General features: G+C 37.3%; 1 protein-coding gene across 1 annotated transcript in view; it reads left to right on the top strand.

Annotated features, from left to right (window-relative positions):
• The first annotated feature begins 240 nt into the window (after positions 1-240).
• Positions 241-17,602, top strand: part of Cfap20dc (CFAP20 domain containing) — a 208,415-nt gene continuing 191,053 nt past the window's right edge. Inside the window, exons 1-4 of the mRNA XM_042680019.1 lie at positions 241-498; positions 2,967-3,056; positions 6,230-6,323; positions 15,553-15,625. Of these exons, the coding sequence (XP_042535953.1) occupies positions 478-498; positions 2,967-3,056; positions 6,230-6,323; positions 15,553-15,625 (278 nt within the window). The 5' untranslated portion in view covers positions 241-477. The remainder of the gene's footprint in view (positions 499-2,966; positions 3,057-6,229; positions 6,324-15,552; positions 15,626-17,602) is intronic.

The raw sequence follows: 17,602 nt of genomic DNA, 5'->3' as shown, positions 1-17,602 counted from the left end.
CACGCCGCTGCGTGGCCTCCTGAGAAGCTTGAGCTACGCAATGCGTACGGGCCTGGTGGGAGCCAATGGGAGCGTCCAGAACGCAGCGGGGGGGGTGGGGCTTTCCGGTAGGACTCAGGGGCGGGGCGGAGGCGGTCTCCCGCCTTTTCTGGGTGCGCGCGCGGCTTTCTGGTTTCTGGCGCTGCACCGCCTCCCTGTCACGTAGGTTACCGGGCGCTCTCACTCCCCGGGAGACTTCCTGAGCCCGCCCGGGCCCAGGTTCCCTCAGCAAACCCCGGCGCCCCCGAGGCAGAGGCCGCGATGGTGATGCTGCGGGTCGGCAGCTCACAGTGGAGCTGACCAGGGGACTGAGAAGTGCCAGACAGAATCGGTGCGGAGCGCGCGAAGCCCTTCGTTCTTCGCCCGCCGCTTCCAGCCACCAGGGTCACGCCTCTCGCTGGACTCTGTGTCCCCCAAGTCCCGGGCCCCTCAGCGGGAATGTTCAAAAATGAGTACCAGGTAACCCGGAACTGCTCTCCAAGCGGTCTGTAGCTTTCTCCGGGGTGAGGTAGCTGGTGAGCTGGGTGAAGGATTACCCCCCCCAAGTCATGTGGCCGCGGAGGGGCAGGGGTGAAAAGAAATTAAAGGGTGGACTTGGGGGAGGGGTGAAAAAGAACAAAGAGATGAGTGGTCTTCACCCAAAAATGAAAAAGAAAAAAGCGACCGAGTTCTAGCCATCTGACACGGCTTTTGTTCACTCCCATAGGGTGCTTCTCGAAGCAGATGGTAGATTCTGGTTAAGGAGTGACATCGTCCAAAAATAAAAGAAGTCTATGTACTCAATTACCTTACTAGGAAATGGTAACCCCTCTGTACAACACTCTTAATAATAACAATAACATGATATTAAAAAAAAATACAGGTCTTAAACCTCACCCCAGACCTCCTCCTGGGTCAGTCACAGTCTTGAGAGCAGGGAGGCATAGAAATCTTGAGTTTTAACAAGCACCTGAGGTACTTGCCATTAATAGACCCTGGTAGTGGTGAATTAAACCCAGAATGGAAATAAGCATTTTGGCTCTGTGCTGTTATTTTTACCCTAACTGGGATAGTTACCTCTCACATCAGTGTCACTTTGGGATACTTGTAAAAATGCAGACTTCCTGCCCCCTTCCCCCTCCAGATCTGGTAACTCAGAAATCCTACATAGGGCTGTTAAATGTTCCATTAAAACCACTTACCTCAAGTGATTGTTTCTCCTGGAAGTAGTACAAGGATCTCAAATGGAGGAGGAACCCTGCTTCTGGATGTTCCTTGTCACCTTAAGTATCCTGGGGTGTCTCCCTGCAATACCTGCTCTCCTCAGGTCATTGTGCAGTTCTCTTGCTGCTCTTCTTTGATGGTAGCCTCCTGTCCTGCCCTCCTGACCTCATCCTGGGATGACAGTCCCTATTTAGTCTCTTTACTATCTTAGCTCTGCTATTAGGACCTTTGTCACTGTGCCTAAACAGAACTAACACTTCTCCACCTCTTTGTTGCTTCTGTCTTTTTGTCAAATACTATCTATGCACAGCATATTAGGAAATTCTCTTCCATCTCAGTTTAAAAAAATCGTTATATGAGTTAGAATTTAGAGTTTATTTCACTTCATTTAGATAAGGTATAACATGTGAAATAGCAATATACCTGTTGGGAGAAACTTAGAAAACATGGGAAAGTAAAAAAGAATTGGGGAGACAACATTTGTTATTCTACTAAGTATGAAGGGTTTTCTGTTTTAAAAGCTCAGTTGTCTCAAATTCAAAATTCAGTGAAATATGACCTGTTCTTAGAAGCTGTAGTATTCTATCCTGTATATGATTTTGCACATGATACTGCCCAGGGAAGAAGAAATTAAATGTCAAAACTTCAAGTGATTAGGTGTTAAGACTCAGAAGTGAAAGTATCTTTATATTACAGAGAAAAAGATGAAACACTGGAAATTCGTTACAAAAAATGAGATTGATTTTTTTTCTCATGATGTTTGTAATTCAAATCACATTGATCTTTTCGGTATCTCCATATTTGCACTAAATTCCTACTTAGGGACAGTCATTTATCTCTCCTGTTTTTATATTTAAAGCATGTGGACATTTAGTAATATCTTTAGCGTCTTTACATAGGCCATTTCCCTGTGTTCCTAGGTTTACATCAGGGAACAAGTAACCTGTGTATATAAATGATACCTTTTTGTAGAAATTATTCTTTTTCTTAAGCATTACCAAATTGATTTTCATTAATAAAAAGATATTGTGCTAATGCTCAAAATGAAATTCTTCCCTCAAATCCTTAGTAGTTATTTTTATTGATCAGTACTAAACTACTTAATTTTTCTTTTTTTTTCTCGAATAATTTAAATGGCCCTATTGCCCTGGCACGTGCTTGCTCACTCTTTCTCTCTCTCTCTCTCTCTCTCTCTCCTTCTCTCTCTCTCTCTCTATATATATATATATATATAAAATGTTTACTGACACAAATAGATAACTAATACCCATTTACAAATGAAAATCCAAGAAATTAAATAATTCTAAAGTCAGAGAGTTAAAATGCCAGTTTTGGAGCCCTGGACAGTATGACTGGGAACACTGTATTTCACAGATAATGATCTGAATTTATTGGCTTAGTTTCAGAATTGAACTTAAGCTCTACATTGCAAAGGATGTTTTACAAGCATGATCTGTTTATATGGCATAATTTATCTAATTTTTAACGTGATTTAAAAGTAAGTTTCTTAAACCATTAATCCAAGGTGACCTCAAATCAGAAAAGTTGTAGCTTAGATACAATCAAGGTATAAAGTAGGCATAATAAGAGGGATAATGTTTCTTCTTAGACCTTCTTAGATCTTCTTAGACAGATGCTCAGAACATGGTTTTACACTATATGATGGATACTATTTCATGCTTAGCATTAAATTTCACTTCAAATATCTTGTTTTTATTTTCTAGGGAGGTGCATTTGTTGAAATTTTTAGTGCTCAGGGGAAAAATCCTGGAGCAAAATGGAAGATTCTTGGTAGTCCATCTGTGATTTGGAAAGTAAGTGCCTTAAGTTAGAGCTACCTAAATCCTGGGAAGATGTATGTGAGGGAAGATTTTAGTGAAAAGGCCATGATCAGTTTTCAGAACTGTTTTTCCTTTTCTTTCCCCTCAAAATCCTTTTGTGACATTGTTGACTGCAGCTCTTCTAGACACCACTCCTCCATTATTTAAGTCTTTGGCACACAGCTCATACCCCTTCTTGATATTGATACATCATTTTAATTGACTTATTTATCAGTAAGGAAAATCTCTCTAAGCTCTAGGCTTCTCAGTTTCTTGATTTCCTCACCCTTCCTTTTGTGTTTGTACCTGAGGTTTGAACTCTGGACCTTGCACTTGATAAGTGCAAGTGTTTGCATTGATTGTCCTTGAGATAAGGTCTTGGATCCTGCCCTAGTCTGAACCATACTCCCATTTTTTGCTTCCTTCCATAGCTGGGATGACCAGCATACACTGCCATGCAAGCTTCTTTCATTGAGTTGGATGCTCACAGGTTTTTCTACTCATCCATCCTCTCGATCTCAGCCTCCCACATAGCCAGGATGACAGGCATACATCAATACGACCAGCTGTTGAGAAGTGTCCTTATAGTGGTATATCCAGGCTGGCTTCCAATCTCTAACTTAACCAATCTCAGCCTCCCAAGTAGCTAAGATTACAGGTGGGAACCACTGGTGCCCACCTTGATTTCTTAATTTTAAATGACATCTTCCATACTGTTATAGCATCATGCCCACGGTCACACCCTGGACCTTATCTGGACCTTATCACTACAAACTGTAGGAATCCTGAAATTACTAAGTGAAACATGGAGACATCTTTCTCTAACCCCAGTCTTTGCTGCTTAAGAGTTCTTGTTCAGTTTTCTCCCACTGGGTTTGTTCTTCAGTCTAATTGAGACCTTTCAGTCATTGTGTTTAGTTTCATTTTTTTCTGTACTTAACTTTCTTTTTTTTCCCCAAATTTTAAAAGTAAGGTATCCTTTCAGTCATTTTCTAGTCAAGACACTGAGTGCCTTAGCACTTTGTCCTTTCATTATACCTGCCAAGCCAGCCCTTTCTGTATCCACAGTTTTTTCTTTGCCTGTATCTGGCTCCACAGTACCTTTGGAGAAAACATCTACAGCTTTCAGATTGTTAACACTATATATCTATTCTGAACAGCCCAAAGAGGTTTATTGTTATGTTGTCTTGGTTTCCAAAAAGATCATTTCTCCTATTATCTTCTATTTTCCAACCTTTAGGCTCCAGACTCTTATCCTCAACCCACACCCTGGACAAGACTGCCCTTTTCATTCACTACAAGCTATTTGTTACCTACTTCATAGGCAAAAGAGAACCCATCACATCTAAAAATCTGTATATATATCCCTGTCCTTATCTCTTCCTCTTCTCTTGTATACCCAAAAAAGAAATGCCTTTCTGGGGACCTTATTTTATGGCTTCTTTTAGAACTACTATTAATTGATCTCTTGCTGTTTGCCAAGCATAGCATTAAGCACATTATGTATGTTGTAAAATGTTGTATAATCTAAATGATAACCTTGTGGAATAGTTATTTGCATTCCCATCTGCTAGGCTAGGAACCCTAGACCTACAGAAGAGAAACCTAAAATTGCAAAGCTGTTGCTATGAATGAGATAAATGGTACACTGAACATTCAGCACATAGATCAGGAAGGACTTTCCTGAAGAAGTTTGAGTTCTTTGAGTCAGCTAGGTACCTACTGGGGCTGGTGGTCAGAAGAACCTTTCAGGAAAAAAGAATTTGCTTGTGCAGAACCATTGTATCAGGAGAGTGCTTAGAATGTTCAAGAGACTTGAAAGAAGGCTAAATGAAAGAGACTAAACAAAAGATAAGGGGGGAAGGAATAAAGTGGGAGATGATGTTTGAAAAGCTGGACTAGAATTGAAGTATTCAGTGGTTTATAAGCATGTGAGGATTTTGATAAGCTATTTTAAAAGTTTTAAGTATCTGGTCAATTGTGTATCGGTGGAATAAATAACATACTTTGTGCATGTATGTTCTTTTCAAATACATAAAGATGATACTGTGATGGGTTTACTACATTTATTTGTTACTTAATTCTTTGCATTGTAATATACTTATTTTAATATGAAAAGGAAGCTTTATGCTTAAAGGTTAAAAAATGGTATAGTAGCATACTCCTGGAATTCCAGCTACTCAGGAATGGTAGCAGGAAATTGGATTATGAGTTCCAGACCAGCCTGTACAAGGTTAGTGAGATCCTATCTCAAAAACAAAATACAGGGCTGGGAAGGTGGCTCAGTGGTAGAGCACTTGCCTTGCATGCCTGAGGCCCTGGGTTCGATTCCTCAGCACCACATAAGCAAAAAGAAAAAAGCCGGAAGTGGCACTGTGTCTCAAGTGGTAGAGCGCTCGCCTTGAGCTGAAGAGCTGAGGGACAGCGCCCAGGCCCAGAGTTCAGGCCCCACGACCAGACTCAAAAACAAAATACAAAAAAAAGAGCTGGGGATGTAGAGCTTGCCTCGCTTATACAATGTCCCAGTTCTAGTCCTCAGTATCACAGAAATAAATTAAAAGTATTTCTTTTCACTAGCATTTTGATTAAGGGGGATTAGACTCATGTAAGTTTTTTATTTCTAGATTTGTTTTCTGCCTCTCTTGTTAGCTTTTAAAGGTAACCTTAGTTGTAACATGTAATTCATATTAATTTCCAATAAATGATATACCAAAGTTTCATAGTCATTGTAGGTAAAAAAATGATGCAATAATAATTCTGTTTAAGCAATGGCCTGAAACCAAGATATTATATCCAGATTGGATACACATACATTAGTTGATTTCTTATACATACAGGGATTACAATTAGAAATAAGTGAAAAGCAATAATGAGCAGGTAAACTCAGGAAATTCTAGGTTAGTGACTTGCAATTCCTGAAGTTGGAAACTTTTATCACTTTTCAAGAAAGGTGTACTCATAAAGGAGGGAATTTGCCAATGGCTTAGAGTGGCTTTCATATTCCAATTCCAAGAAGGTCTCAGGATCGAACATCCTCAAGGCCTTAGTCTACTTTGAAGTCATTTGAATATGAAACTTTTTTTTCCTGTAAAATTTCAGTTCCAATTTTATAAAAGAAGACAAATCAAATATGCTTCAGTTACCACTGTTTTCATTTTGTTTCTTAGGAGTTTGATAAAGAAGTTAAAAGTTTTGTGTTTGTCCTGGAAGGTAGCAGCCAAACAAACAAAATTCAGTTACCAAAGGAGAATAAACAAATCCGTAAGTAAGATTTTTTTTTTATATTGAAAGTTAACATTTTAAAAAGTTATTCTTTTATAACTTGTGAGCAGGCATATTAATATGACTTTCATTGGCATTTGTTGATGTGAAGTAATCTAACTTTCTTTTGGTCCAATCTTGGCACTTGAACTCAGAATTGGGCACTGTACTTAAATTTTGTTGCTTCAGGATAGTGCTCTACCACTTTGAGCCATGTTCCCTTCCAGTTTTAGGTGGTCAATTGGAGGTAAGAGTCTCATAGCTTTTCGTCCCAGGCTGGCTTTAAACCTGAGTAACTCTGGGATACAGGCGTAAGGCACCAGTACTTGGCCATGACTTTTTTTGAGGGGGAGGGAGGGTCTGGATTTGAACTCAATACCTAAGTGCTATCCCTAACCTTCTTTTGCTCAAGGCTAGCACTCTAACACTTTGATCCACAGCACCCCTTCCAGCTTTGTCTGAGTAGTTTATTGGAGATAAGAGTCTCATGGCCTTTCCTGCCCAGGCTGGTTTTGAACCAGGGTGACAGTGGCTCACACCTATAATCCTAGCTACTCAGGAGACTGAGATCTAAGGATCGTAGTTCGAAGCCAGCCCGGGCAGGAAAGTCCTTGAGACTCTTATCTCCAATAAACCACCAAAACTGGAAGTGGCGCTGTGGCTCAAGTGGTAGAGCACTAGCCTTGAGCTGAAGAGCTGAGAGACAGTATCCAGCTCAGAGTTCAAGCCCCACTACCGACCAAAATAAATAAGTAAATAAAAAGATGCTTATAGAAATGAACTCCAAGAAATGGAAGCAAGAGAATTTTTTTATTATACTTTTTATGGTTTTTTTCTTCTTTTCTCCTTGGTTTATTCCTTTCTGTCGCTGTTTTTTATTTCTGTACCCTTTTTCTTGAATATAACTTTATCTGATTTAGGAGGGGAAAAGGAACCGAAGAAACAGTGGGACAAAGGGTGAAGCAATTCAGCAGTGAAACCCTCTAGACACTATGTTGGAAACTTGGGGTGTGGGGAGAAAAAAGTCAGGAGGGGAAAAACTAGGAGAGAATGAGGGAGCGGGATGACACTGTTCAGTAGGAAATGTAATCATTGCCTGACTTATGTAACTATAATCCCTCTTTATATCACCTTTACAATAAAATTTTAAAAATCTGGAAAAAAAAGAACAATATGGGTGTGATGGTTCACACTTGTAATTCCAGACACATGAAAGGCAGAAGTAGGACAATCGAAGTCCACGACTGTTCCTAGGCATTAAAACATGAGATCTTATCTGAAAAATAGCTAGAGCTATAGGGATGGAGGCATGGCTCAAGTGGCAGATGTAAGCCCTTGTCCAGTTAAGTATGAAGAACTGAGTTCAAACCTCAGTATTGCAAAAAAAAAAAAGTTTTGTAAGATCAATTGTATCATTTATGAAGTATGGATATGATGGTATAATTAAACACCACCCATTTAAAGTAAAAAGAATCCTGAGATCAACTAAATTTATGATAAAAAGCCCAGTTGTTTGTAAGTTAAATAACATTGAAGACTGCCACCTGATTAGTCTTTGTGTAAACTGATATTACTTAAGGAACATGGTTTGTCAAATAGTTAATCAGATTTTTTTCCTACTGTGTCCTGTGTGTTAAATATAAGTTTCAGGTATTTAGCATATGGAGACAATTGTATTTTGTATTTACTATCATATGAACCTTTTCTTCATTCTTAAGAGCATTCATTGAGTACCTACTGTGTACTAGGCACTATGAAAAGACCTGTTGGTACCTTATTTTCTAATTCCAATTCAGCTTCCTAAGCTTCCATGTGCCATTTCCTGCTACTGCATGCATTTAGATTTCTAAGACTCATACCAAGCTGTGTAAGTTACAGACAGAAGAAAATTTGTTTTAAATTGGTTTGTCAGTGTTCCTTCCAGAGGTAAGAAACCTTTTTTTTTCTGCCAAAGGCTGTTTGGATATTTATAACATCAGTCACAGGCCATATAAAATCACCAATACAAGTTCAGGAGATTAGCAATAAGCATATAGGTCTTAACCCTAGGCACCAAATAATTTCTTGGGCCTTATGGCTGGAGGGCTGGTAGTTCCTTACCCCTGAGCAACTTAAGGAATAGGTAATAGAGAAAAATTAGTCATTAAAATGATTTTTAAATTACTGTACTACCATTATTATAATAGTTTTCTGATAGTTTCTATTTGTATGTGTTAAAAAGCAGTTTGTTTTTCATTTCCACATAAATTTATCCTTATAAATGAGGTAAACTAAGATGAGCTATGGAAACATGTCTGAGACTATAGTTTATTCTTTTTTTTTTTTTAATTTTTTTTTGGGTCCAGTCATGGGGCCTGAACTCTGGGCCTGGGTGCTGTCCCTCAGCTCTTCAGCTCACGGCTAGCACTCTACCACTTGAGCCACAGCGCCACTTCCGGCTTTTTTCTTTTTGCTTATGTGGTGCTGAGGAATCAAACCCAGGGCCTCAGGCATGCAAGGCAAGCGTTCTACCACTGAGCCACCTTCCCAGCCCCTATAGTTTATTCTTACAGCAACACAGTCCGTCTGCTCCAAAGTATCAACTCTGATTTCAATGTACTGACTTTGCAGGAACATGACTGTTCTAAGCCACTTAATACTTTGGGGATTTTCCTTACTGTTCCACTGATAAAGCTTACCTCTGTTTAATGCCCTCAGCATCTATGCTTATATGCATGTTAGTGATAAACACCAATCATTTCTAATAACCTTCTCATTTGGCTTCACCAAAGGCAAAATGATTAAATATAAACTCTTCCTTCCTAATCTTGTCTAGGGGGTTTTCCCTCAGAAATCAGATTTAATGTGTTATAATTACCTTTGCAAGTGAAAAGGATGATGGCTTTCAATTGGAAGAAACAAGAATCTTTTAATGTATTTTTTGCATAATGCTTTGCAATTAAAAATTAATCCGGCTTTTCTGTAGCACATGCAGCACTGCAACAAATGGAACAGGTTTTATAGCCTGCATTGTACTAGTGCCTCTAAGATTAGTTATTTGGGACTTTCAATAACAGAAATTTATAGTTATTTTTACTTATATAAAATGACCTTCTGGGTGATGTTGATATGGTTAAACTTAAATTAAATGGCATGTCTTGAATGGAAAAATGGCTTTCAATTAGCATTTCTAAATTAGTTAACATTATGTATTCCTCCTATCTTATAAGGTACACCTTCCTCATGCAAACTTGACATAGATACCTCATGTGTGTTTCTGACGATATTAGGTATTTCAGAAGAAAGTTTAACAATGAAATTATGTGTGGCTATTTATAAATAGTATTTCTGGATTAACTTACATTTGAAGATTTCTAAATATATCAGATATTCAAATAAATTTTTCTATGTTTTATCAAGTAAGCAGCTTGCAGTATTAGTTACTAGATTATCTACTTCTCTATAGCAGGGATCATGAATCTTCTTTGTATTCCTTAGTGTCTGGCACACAGTTGATGTTCAATACGTTTGTGGAACTTATCACAATAAGAAACCATGACATTTGATTTATAATTTCTAGTTGTAACCATGTGGCCGCGATGATGAGACTTGGTGAATTATTTGTCAGTTAAATAAGTCCCTGCTGTTCTCCATGATGGACTCTGTTACATATGAAAAGCATCTCTGATACACATAAACATCTGTCATTTCCAAGGCTGTCTTCAAGACCTTCTGTTTGAGGCTTTTTCTTTGTTGTTGTTAGGTAGGGGATTAAAAAAAATCATTAAGTAGTTGTATGCAAGACTTGCCATTTAACAAAGCAGTTTATGAATATTTTGGTCAATGTCACCCCTTTCAACATTCTCACCCATCCCTCCCCTTTGAATCCATTGTTTTCTCTGCTCTAGCCTCTAAATCAAATGGCATCCTTGAGAACTTATGTAATCTTAGTTTTGGGTGCTCTGGTAAATTAGGTCATCTTCACAAGGTTTCCCTAGGCTGCCTCATGCCCCACTTTGGTGCTTAGTATTCTTTTTGAAATCATTCTGTTTGAAACATTCCCATGGCTCTCATTTCACCATTCTACTAAAGGGCTCTTATCAAAGTCACTAGTGATCTGTGTTCCTGAATCCAGTAGCCCAGTTGTCTGTTCTTATCATACTTCACTTATCAGCAGCTTTTGAGAAAGCAGACACCGTCCAAATTCATTTTATTTATCCATCTTCCAGGATGCTCAATCTTCTACTTCTCTGCCCATAACATTGGTCTTTCTGTCTCCTTTTGTGGTTCTTTCTCTTCTCACCAACCCGTGTTAATGTTGCAAAACCCCTGGGTTATCTTTGCCCTTCAACCTACATTTACTCCCTTGGTTATTGGCATCAAGTTTGTGAATTTAAGTACTGTATCACTTCAGATTATAATTCCAGCTCAGACTTCTTAACTACAAACTTAAATATCAATTGCTTATGCTCCTAGTATACCTAGTCAGAAACACACATGAACTACCTACTGCCAAATTTATGGTCAATGTATATTTACTCTTAAAATAGGAATATATAATGGTAATTGAACTTAATCTAGAAATGTTACTTGAAAGCCACTTTAAAAAAAATTCAAGACATGTGATTTTCTACAGTTTAAATGTAGTATATTAAAAGCCTAACTTTTAGCCTTGGCTCTTAGAAATGCTTCCTACTCCTCTTGCCTCATTTTGGGTGTTGGAATCTTGCCTTTTCAATTGTTCAGCCTCAAAACTCTTAATTAAATAAGCATCTACTTTTCTTCATTTTAAAAAATTCAGTCCATCAGGAAGATCTTGGCAGTATTTTTTTTTAAAAGATTGAGACTCTATTTATTGCCACTTCCAATGCTATTGCTACCACTCCAAACCACCATCATCTCATGTTTATATTACTGCAGTTGTCTTTTAAATGGTCTCCCTGTTTCTGAGTTGGCCTCCCTATAGTCTTTTGTCAAATTAGCAGCCAGTGCACTATTTTTAAATTCTAAAAAAATATGTAAGTCATGTCACTCCTGTGTTGAAAATGCCTCAACGTCTCACAGAGTAAAAACCAAGTGAGTGTAGGACTATGAAATATCAGTAAACTTCTTAACATTAGTATTATCTCCTATAATTTTTTTCTCTTATTTACTATACTATAGCCATACAGGACTCATTGCTATTTTGATAGCTAATACCCTACCATTTTAGCATCTGTGCACATGTTATACCATCTGTCTAGTTTTCTTTCTTCAAAGAGCAACAAGGCTCACTTCTCTTCTTCAAGCCTTTTACTAAAAAATCACCTTCTCAATGAACCTTACTTGCTCCATTGTTGTTACAAATTGTATGTCCTATTCTTTCTCCACTCTTGATCCTTCTTATTCATTTCTATGCCCCACCCACAATACCTAAATCACTATTTAATATGCTGTGCAATTATTAGGTTTATTTATTTTTTCTCATCAGCAGAAAATAAGTCCCAATAGCAGGGATAATTTAAGTTACTTTGTTCACCAAGAACACTGCCTGAAACACAGCACTCAAGTAAGGCTATACCTCATAAACAAATGCATTTCTGAGTGGCTTCCCATTGATTTTAGTGATCTATGTTCTTCACATCATCTGTAAGACTCCATGTGATTGGATTCTGACTTACCTCCTGCTCTTTTTTTCTCTTCTATCTTTTACCAACCCATTAAATTTTTTAATGTTCATTCCATATACTGTGTCTTTTCCCATCACAGGAAGGAATATTTTCTTTGCCTTCAACATTTGTATCTTTCTCCTACACTTGTAACCTCTTGCTCAATTCTGCTTGTCCTTCCCAGTTGAACTTCAGCTTTATTTCTTCACATACCATCCTTTTATCCCTTTAGCATATGCTACCATGGATCCTTGACTGTCTTCTATAGACATAGAATACAATTTCCAAAGAACAGAGACCATGTTTGTCTTATTTGCTGCAAAAAACTTCAACAAGGAGTGTTGTTTTGTGCAGTAGGTACTCAATAATAGTTGCTGAGTGATGGGGCTAATTTAATCTGTGCATATTATCCTATGATGTGAAATCTAAACTATTAGATCAGTTTCATAGAATGGAAACAATTAAAGGGCCTAGACAGTTTACTAATTTTTCTATGGGTTTAGGATAGTCCATAATGAAGACATAATTAATTCTTGTTTGGTGACTTGAGATGGGCTATCATAGGAACAATGGAATAACTTCTGTTATGGCTCCTTAAGGCACTTATGAAAGATGGCTATACTGTGCTTTCATCCCAACTCTTTGGACAATGCATCCTTATAAAATATATTTGAAGTCTACAATCTATCATTTGCTTCAACAAAACAAGCATAAAATCACTGTTTAAAAATCTAGTGGTACTTTACTAGTTATAAGTATATTTTAAAATATTCATAAGCAAACAGGGCTGGGCCCTGGTGGCTCATGCTTGTAATCCTAACTACTCAGGCATGAGATCTGAGGATTGTGGTTTGAAGCTTTCCTGGGCAGAAAAGTTCATGAGACTCTTATCTTCATTTAACCACCAAAAACAAACAAACCAAAAAAAAAAAACAAAACCAAAAAACAAATAGGGTGTGGCTCAAGTGGTAGAAGGCTAGCCTTGAACAAAAACGCTCAAGGACAACACTTTGGCATTGAGTTCAATCCCCAAGAATGGAGAGAGGGAGGGAAGGGAGGAGGAACAACCATGGCCTGAGCCTTTAAAAAAGGGAGGAATTTGTCTCATTCAACAGATTACAAAATTATACAAACTTGAATATTTCAGGAAAAAGACTAAATATGTATTTCATGGGCATTTTTGACTTACAGTAGTTTCACATTCAGTATTACTTAGAGTGATTTTAAATATAATGTAGCCCTGAAGTCTGTTTAAACTTACTAGGCCACTGGAACAGATATTCCTGTGAAGTTTATTTAGCGTTACTGACATATAGGATCTGTGTGTCAAATGTTATTAAAGTACTTTTTTCTCTGTTAGATCATCACCATATTGTATCATCATACTTCTTTTTAACCTTAGAAGTGAAATCTTTTGGGAACTAGGGCTTCTATAAGTGAGAAAGGTGAATTATAAAGCTCTTTTTGTGAGGGTAGAGAGTTTTCATTTCTAAAAATGCTCATACAAAAATGCCCTATAAGTGAAGTTCTTTGTGTTTGAAGGGATCAGAGCTGATTCAGTGAGGTTTGTGGCATAAATTAGAGACCTTTTTAAAAGACTGATTTTATTTATTCTGATGCTCTGAGCTGTTTACTGAAGCCATTGTCCATGTCTGAACACCACAGGACCAATCAGTGCAAGATATAGGAGATTAATGATGGCTTATTTAAGGTGGCCTCATTTGAGTATCCTTATCTAGCTCTGGTTTGTAGAGCATAACTCTCATTGCCTATCTTTCCCCATAAATATGGTAGGGCCAGATTCCTATAGAATTTTCTAGGATCAGAGCCTGTTCTCTATTTCTGTTATATTGCCTATTCTGTTGTTGCCTTTGAAGACCAATTTACAAGCTTACTTCTTTTCAGTAAAAGTTTTCTCTTTTAAAATATTGTTAGCATATTTGACCAAGTGTTTATTATTAAGAGACTAAATTTGGGTTAAACAGCAACTGTTTAAGTTGCTCTGAAATGTTGCAAAAGCAATTTACCATAGGAAAGTCTTTTTATATACTACCATGCCAGAAAGTCTTTTTATATATTACCATAAATGTAGTGGTACTTTTGTTGTTGTTGTTGTTGTTGTTGGTGGTGGTGGTGGTTATGGGGCTTGGATGCAGGGCCTGGGCTCTGTCCCTGAGCTCTTTTTGCTCAAGGCTAGCGCTCTACCACTTTGAGCCACAGCTCCATTTAATTGGAGATAAAAGTCTCATGGGGACTTAATTGCCTGGGCTGGCTTTGAACCAAAATCCTCAGATCTCAGCCTCCTGAGTAGTTAGGATTACAGGTGTGAGCCACCAGTGCCCAGCATATTGGCACTTTTAAAATACTTCTTTGCTAAGCTCACTAACTCAGAATAGGAAATAGCATCATTTTAGACCAGTTGCCTTCAAAGGCAACTCTCCCACTCAAAGTGGTAGAGCACTATCTGTTATCTTGTACTATTGGCTCTATAGAAAGTTCACAGACAAAATCAAGGTTTGTTTCTTACACATGAGGGGGAAATATTCCTAAATTTCACGTTTTAGGAAATATGGTATTAAAGCCTCTGTTAAGAGCATCATAATAGCAATATAAAGCAAAAGTTCAGAACCTAAGAGGAAAGGCACCAGTGAGTGGGTTTGGATAGGTAATATTAAGTTGATTTTTTTTAAAGTAAAGCTATCCAAAGTACCATGGAGATTTGTTTTCTTTGAATATTTGAATCCAGATTAAACTAGTAGTAAGGAATAAAAGGTATCAGTTCTTACTTGGTGATGACAAATTAAAGTATGTTAAATTTATATAAGAGATGATAAATATTGCTAGATATGGTTCACAAAACCCTCAGTTTTACTTATCAAAATTACTTTTTTTTTTACTCTTTTTCTTTTTTGGTCAGTCATCGGGCTTGAACTCTAGGCCTGGGCACTATCCCTCAGCTCTTCAGCTCAAGACTAGTGCTCTTCTACTTGAGCCATAGCACCACTTCCAGTTTTCTGAGTAGTTTATTGGAGATAAGAGTCTCATGGACTTTCCTGCCCAGGCTGGCTTTGAACTATAGTCCTCAGATCTCAGCCTCCTGAGTAGCTAGGATTACAGGTGTGAGCCACCGGTGCCTGGCCCAGAATTTCTTTTTTGATGTATTGCTCTTTACTAAGTTGTTCAGAACAGTTAAAACTGCCACTGAAAAAATAATTGCCACATGCTTTTATGGTTACTTTGATGAGAATCTATAGTTCAGTTTCACATGTCTCTATTGAGTGTAGTTTTATGTGTATGTTCTCTTGCAGCCTAATAAAAATTGTAAATAAAAATTACTATTTTTTAAAATTTTCATAAAAATTTCACTAATGCCACAGATGGGGCTTTAAAAGGCAAAATTTGTTGCTAACATTTGATTTGACTTTCATTAATTCTTTTCACTTTCATAATGAGGTAGTAGGTCATGAATAGTGTTGTTGCAGGTAAATACATTTTTTTGAAATGCTAAAAGCTTCGCTTGTTAGTGCCATGTGATTGTGTTTATATTCACGTATAAGTGATTTGAACATTTGCATGTATATATTTCCTCTCTTTCATTGTAGTTGGACTGATCCAGAGGTTTCTTGTGCTTCAAATTTACGTACCCCTGGGACAGGACTTCTCTACCGAATTGCTGTAAGATATAAAGAACTTCTTTGAATGTTTTATGTGTATTAGACATTTGATCAATTGAAACAGTACCAATAGTTATTAATTACAAGTGACAATTTGTGCATTAAATAGCAGTGACTTATCAAGTGGACACAAAGTAATTAAACTAATTTAATCATATTTGCTTAGATATCACTGTAATTGGCATTTCTCTAAGGAAAGAAAGTAAATTTCATCTTTTTAAGAAATATTAAGCCATTGGCTCATGCCTGTATCCTAGCTACTCAGGAAGCTAAGATCTGAGGATCATGGTTCAAAGCCAGCCCAGGTAGGAAAGTCCATTCATGAGACTCTTATTGCCAATTAACTACCAGAAAAGTGGAAGTGGCATTGTGATGCAAAGTGGTAGAGCACTAGCTTTGAGCAAAAGAGCTCAGGGACAGTGCCTGTGCCCTGAGTACAAGCCCCATGACTGACAAAAAAAAAAAAAAATCTAAGTATGATGAATTGGACAGTGGTCTATAATGTGAGAAATATAGCAATCAGAGGTTGAAATTTGGGTTCAAGTGAAGGGTAATGTGTTTTACCTTGTTTGTTTGCTGCTCAAAAATATGGTTGGCTGGGGCTGGGAAGGTGGCTCAGTGGTAGAGCGCTTGCCTTGCATGCATGAGGCCCTGGGTTCGATTCCTCAGCACCACATGAGCAAAAAGAAAAAAGCCGGAAGTGGCACTGTGGCTCTAGTGGTAGAGTGCTAGCCTTGAGCTGAAGAGCTGAGGGACAGCACCCAGGCCCAGAGTTCAGGCCCCACGACCGGACCCAAAAAAAAAAAAAAATATGGTTGGCTTAAAATTGATTGAAATATTTCATTTTACTAATATTTACAATAGTTTAGATACATTGTTCCCTCCTCTGATTGCAAATACAGCTTGGAATATAGTAATTATAAATAGCCCTGCTAGATTGGTTAGCAAAAATAAAAAAAATGTACAACTTTTACTCAGTTGAGCCATTCTGTTATGTGAGATGATAAAGACAATGCTGTGAATGAAAATAATACTTGATTTATGGATTTGCCTAACATTAAATCGAATAATGTCTAAAATATCATTAATTTATATACTTTAAGTTAGCAATTATATTTAGACTATTTTCTAACTTTTCTTTATAACTAATAACTATACAATATTTTTCCATGCTGCAGTAAATGGCTTTTCTTACTAATGGAGATAATTTTGTACTAGTTTTATCGGTATAACTAACAAAGAGAAAGAATCTTAGTGAGTATGTAATAAACGAGATTAGCCATTGCTTGGTTTATATAAATTAAAGTATTTTTATTTGTTTGAATATTGTTAATTTATAGAATTTATTTAATAAGATTGAATCTTGTTTTCTTGGATAATGGAAAGATGGAACAATTTTTATATTGGTTTTATTCAACCTTAAACCTCTTTAAACTTTTTAAGATCTTTTATCATCTATCATAGTCGTCAAAATTCTTTAAAATAGGTCTTAAGAGGAAGAAGACCAAAGCATCATTTCATGCTCTTATGTATCCCTCTCTGGTTCTGCAGAAAAAGCAGACTCCAAAGACATTCAAAAGGTATAAAGTGTACCACATAAAGCTTTGTTTTCAGTGCTGAGGAAAGTGGGTTCCAAAGTGAACAAGACAAATTATATTTTAAGCTTTTAAGGCTCCTTACATAGAAATCCAGTTAAATATCCCTTTTTATTTTTTATTAAATTAAATATTATTGTAAGGATGATTCAGGGGAGGTTATAGTTATATATGTAAGGTAATGAGTACATTTCTTGTTGAACATTTTACCCCCTCCCTTCTTTTCTCCCACTTTCCTTTCCCCCAATTCCCCTTCCCTCCAAGTTGTAAAGTTCATTTCCAATATACTCTCTTCTGAGTATTGCATTTGCATTGGTACACCCTTTGTCCTTTGTCTCATCATTTTGTTATTCCCTATCTCTTCCCCAAATCAGATAAACGTA

This window comes from Dipodomys spectabilis, unplaced genomic scaffold, assembly GCF_019054845.1.
Source record: "Dipodomys spectabilis isolate Male_0828 unplaced genomic scaffold, ASM1905484v1 ptg000054l, whole genome shotgun sequence".
NCBI lineage: Eukaryota > Metazoa > Chordata > Mammalia > Rodentia > Heteromyidae > Dipodomys > Dipodomys spectabilis.
This window is presented reverse-complemented; position numbering and strand designations above follow the sequence as displayed.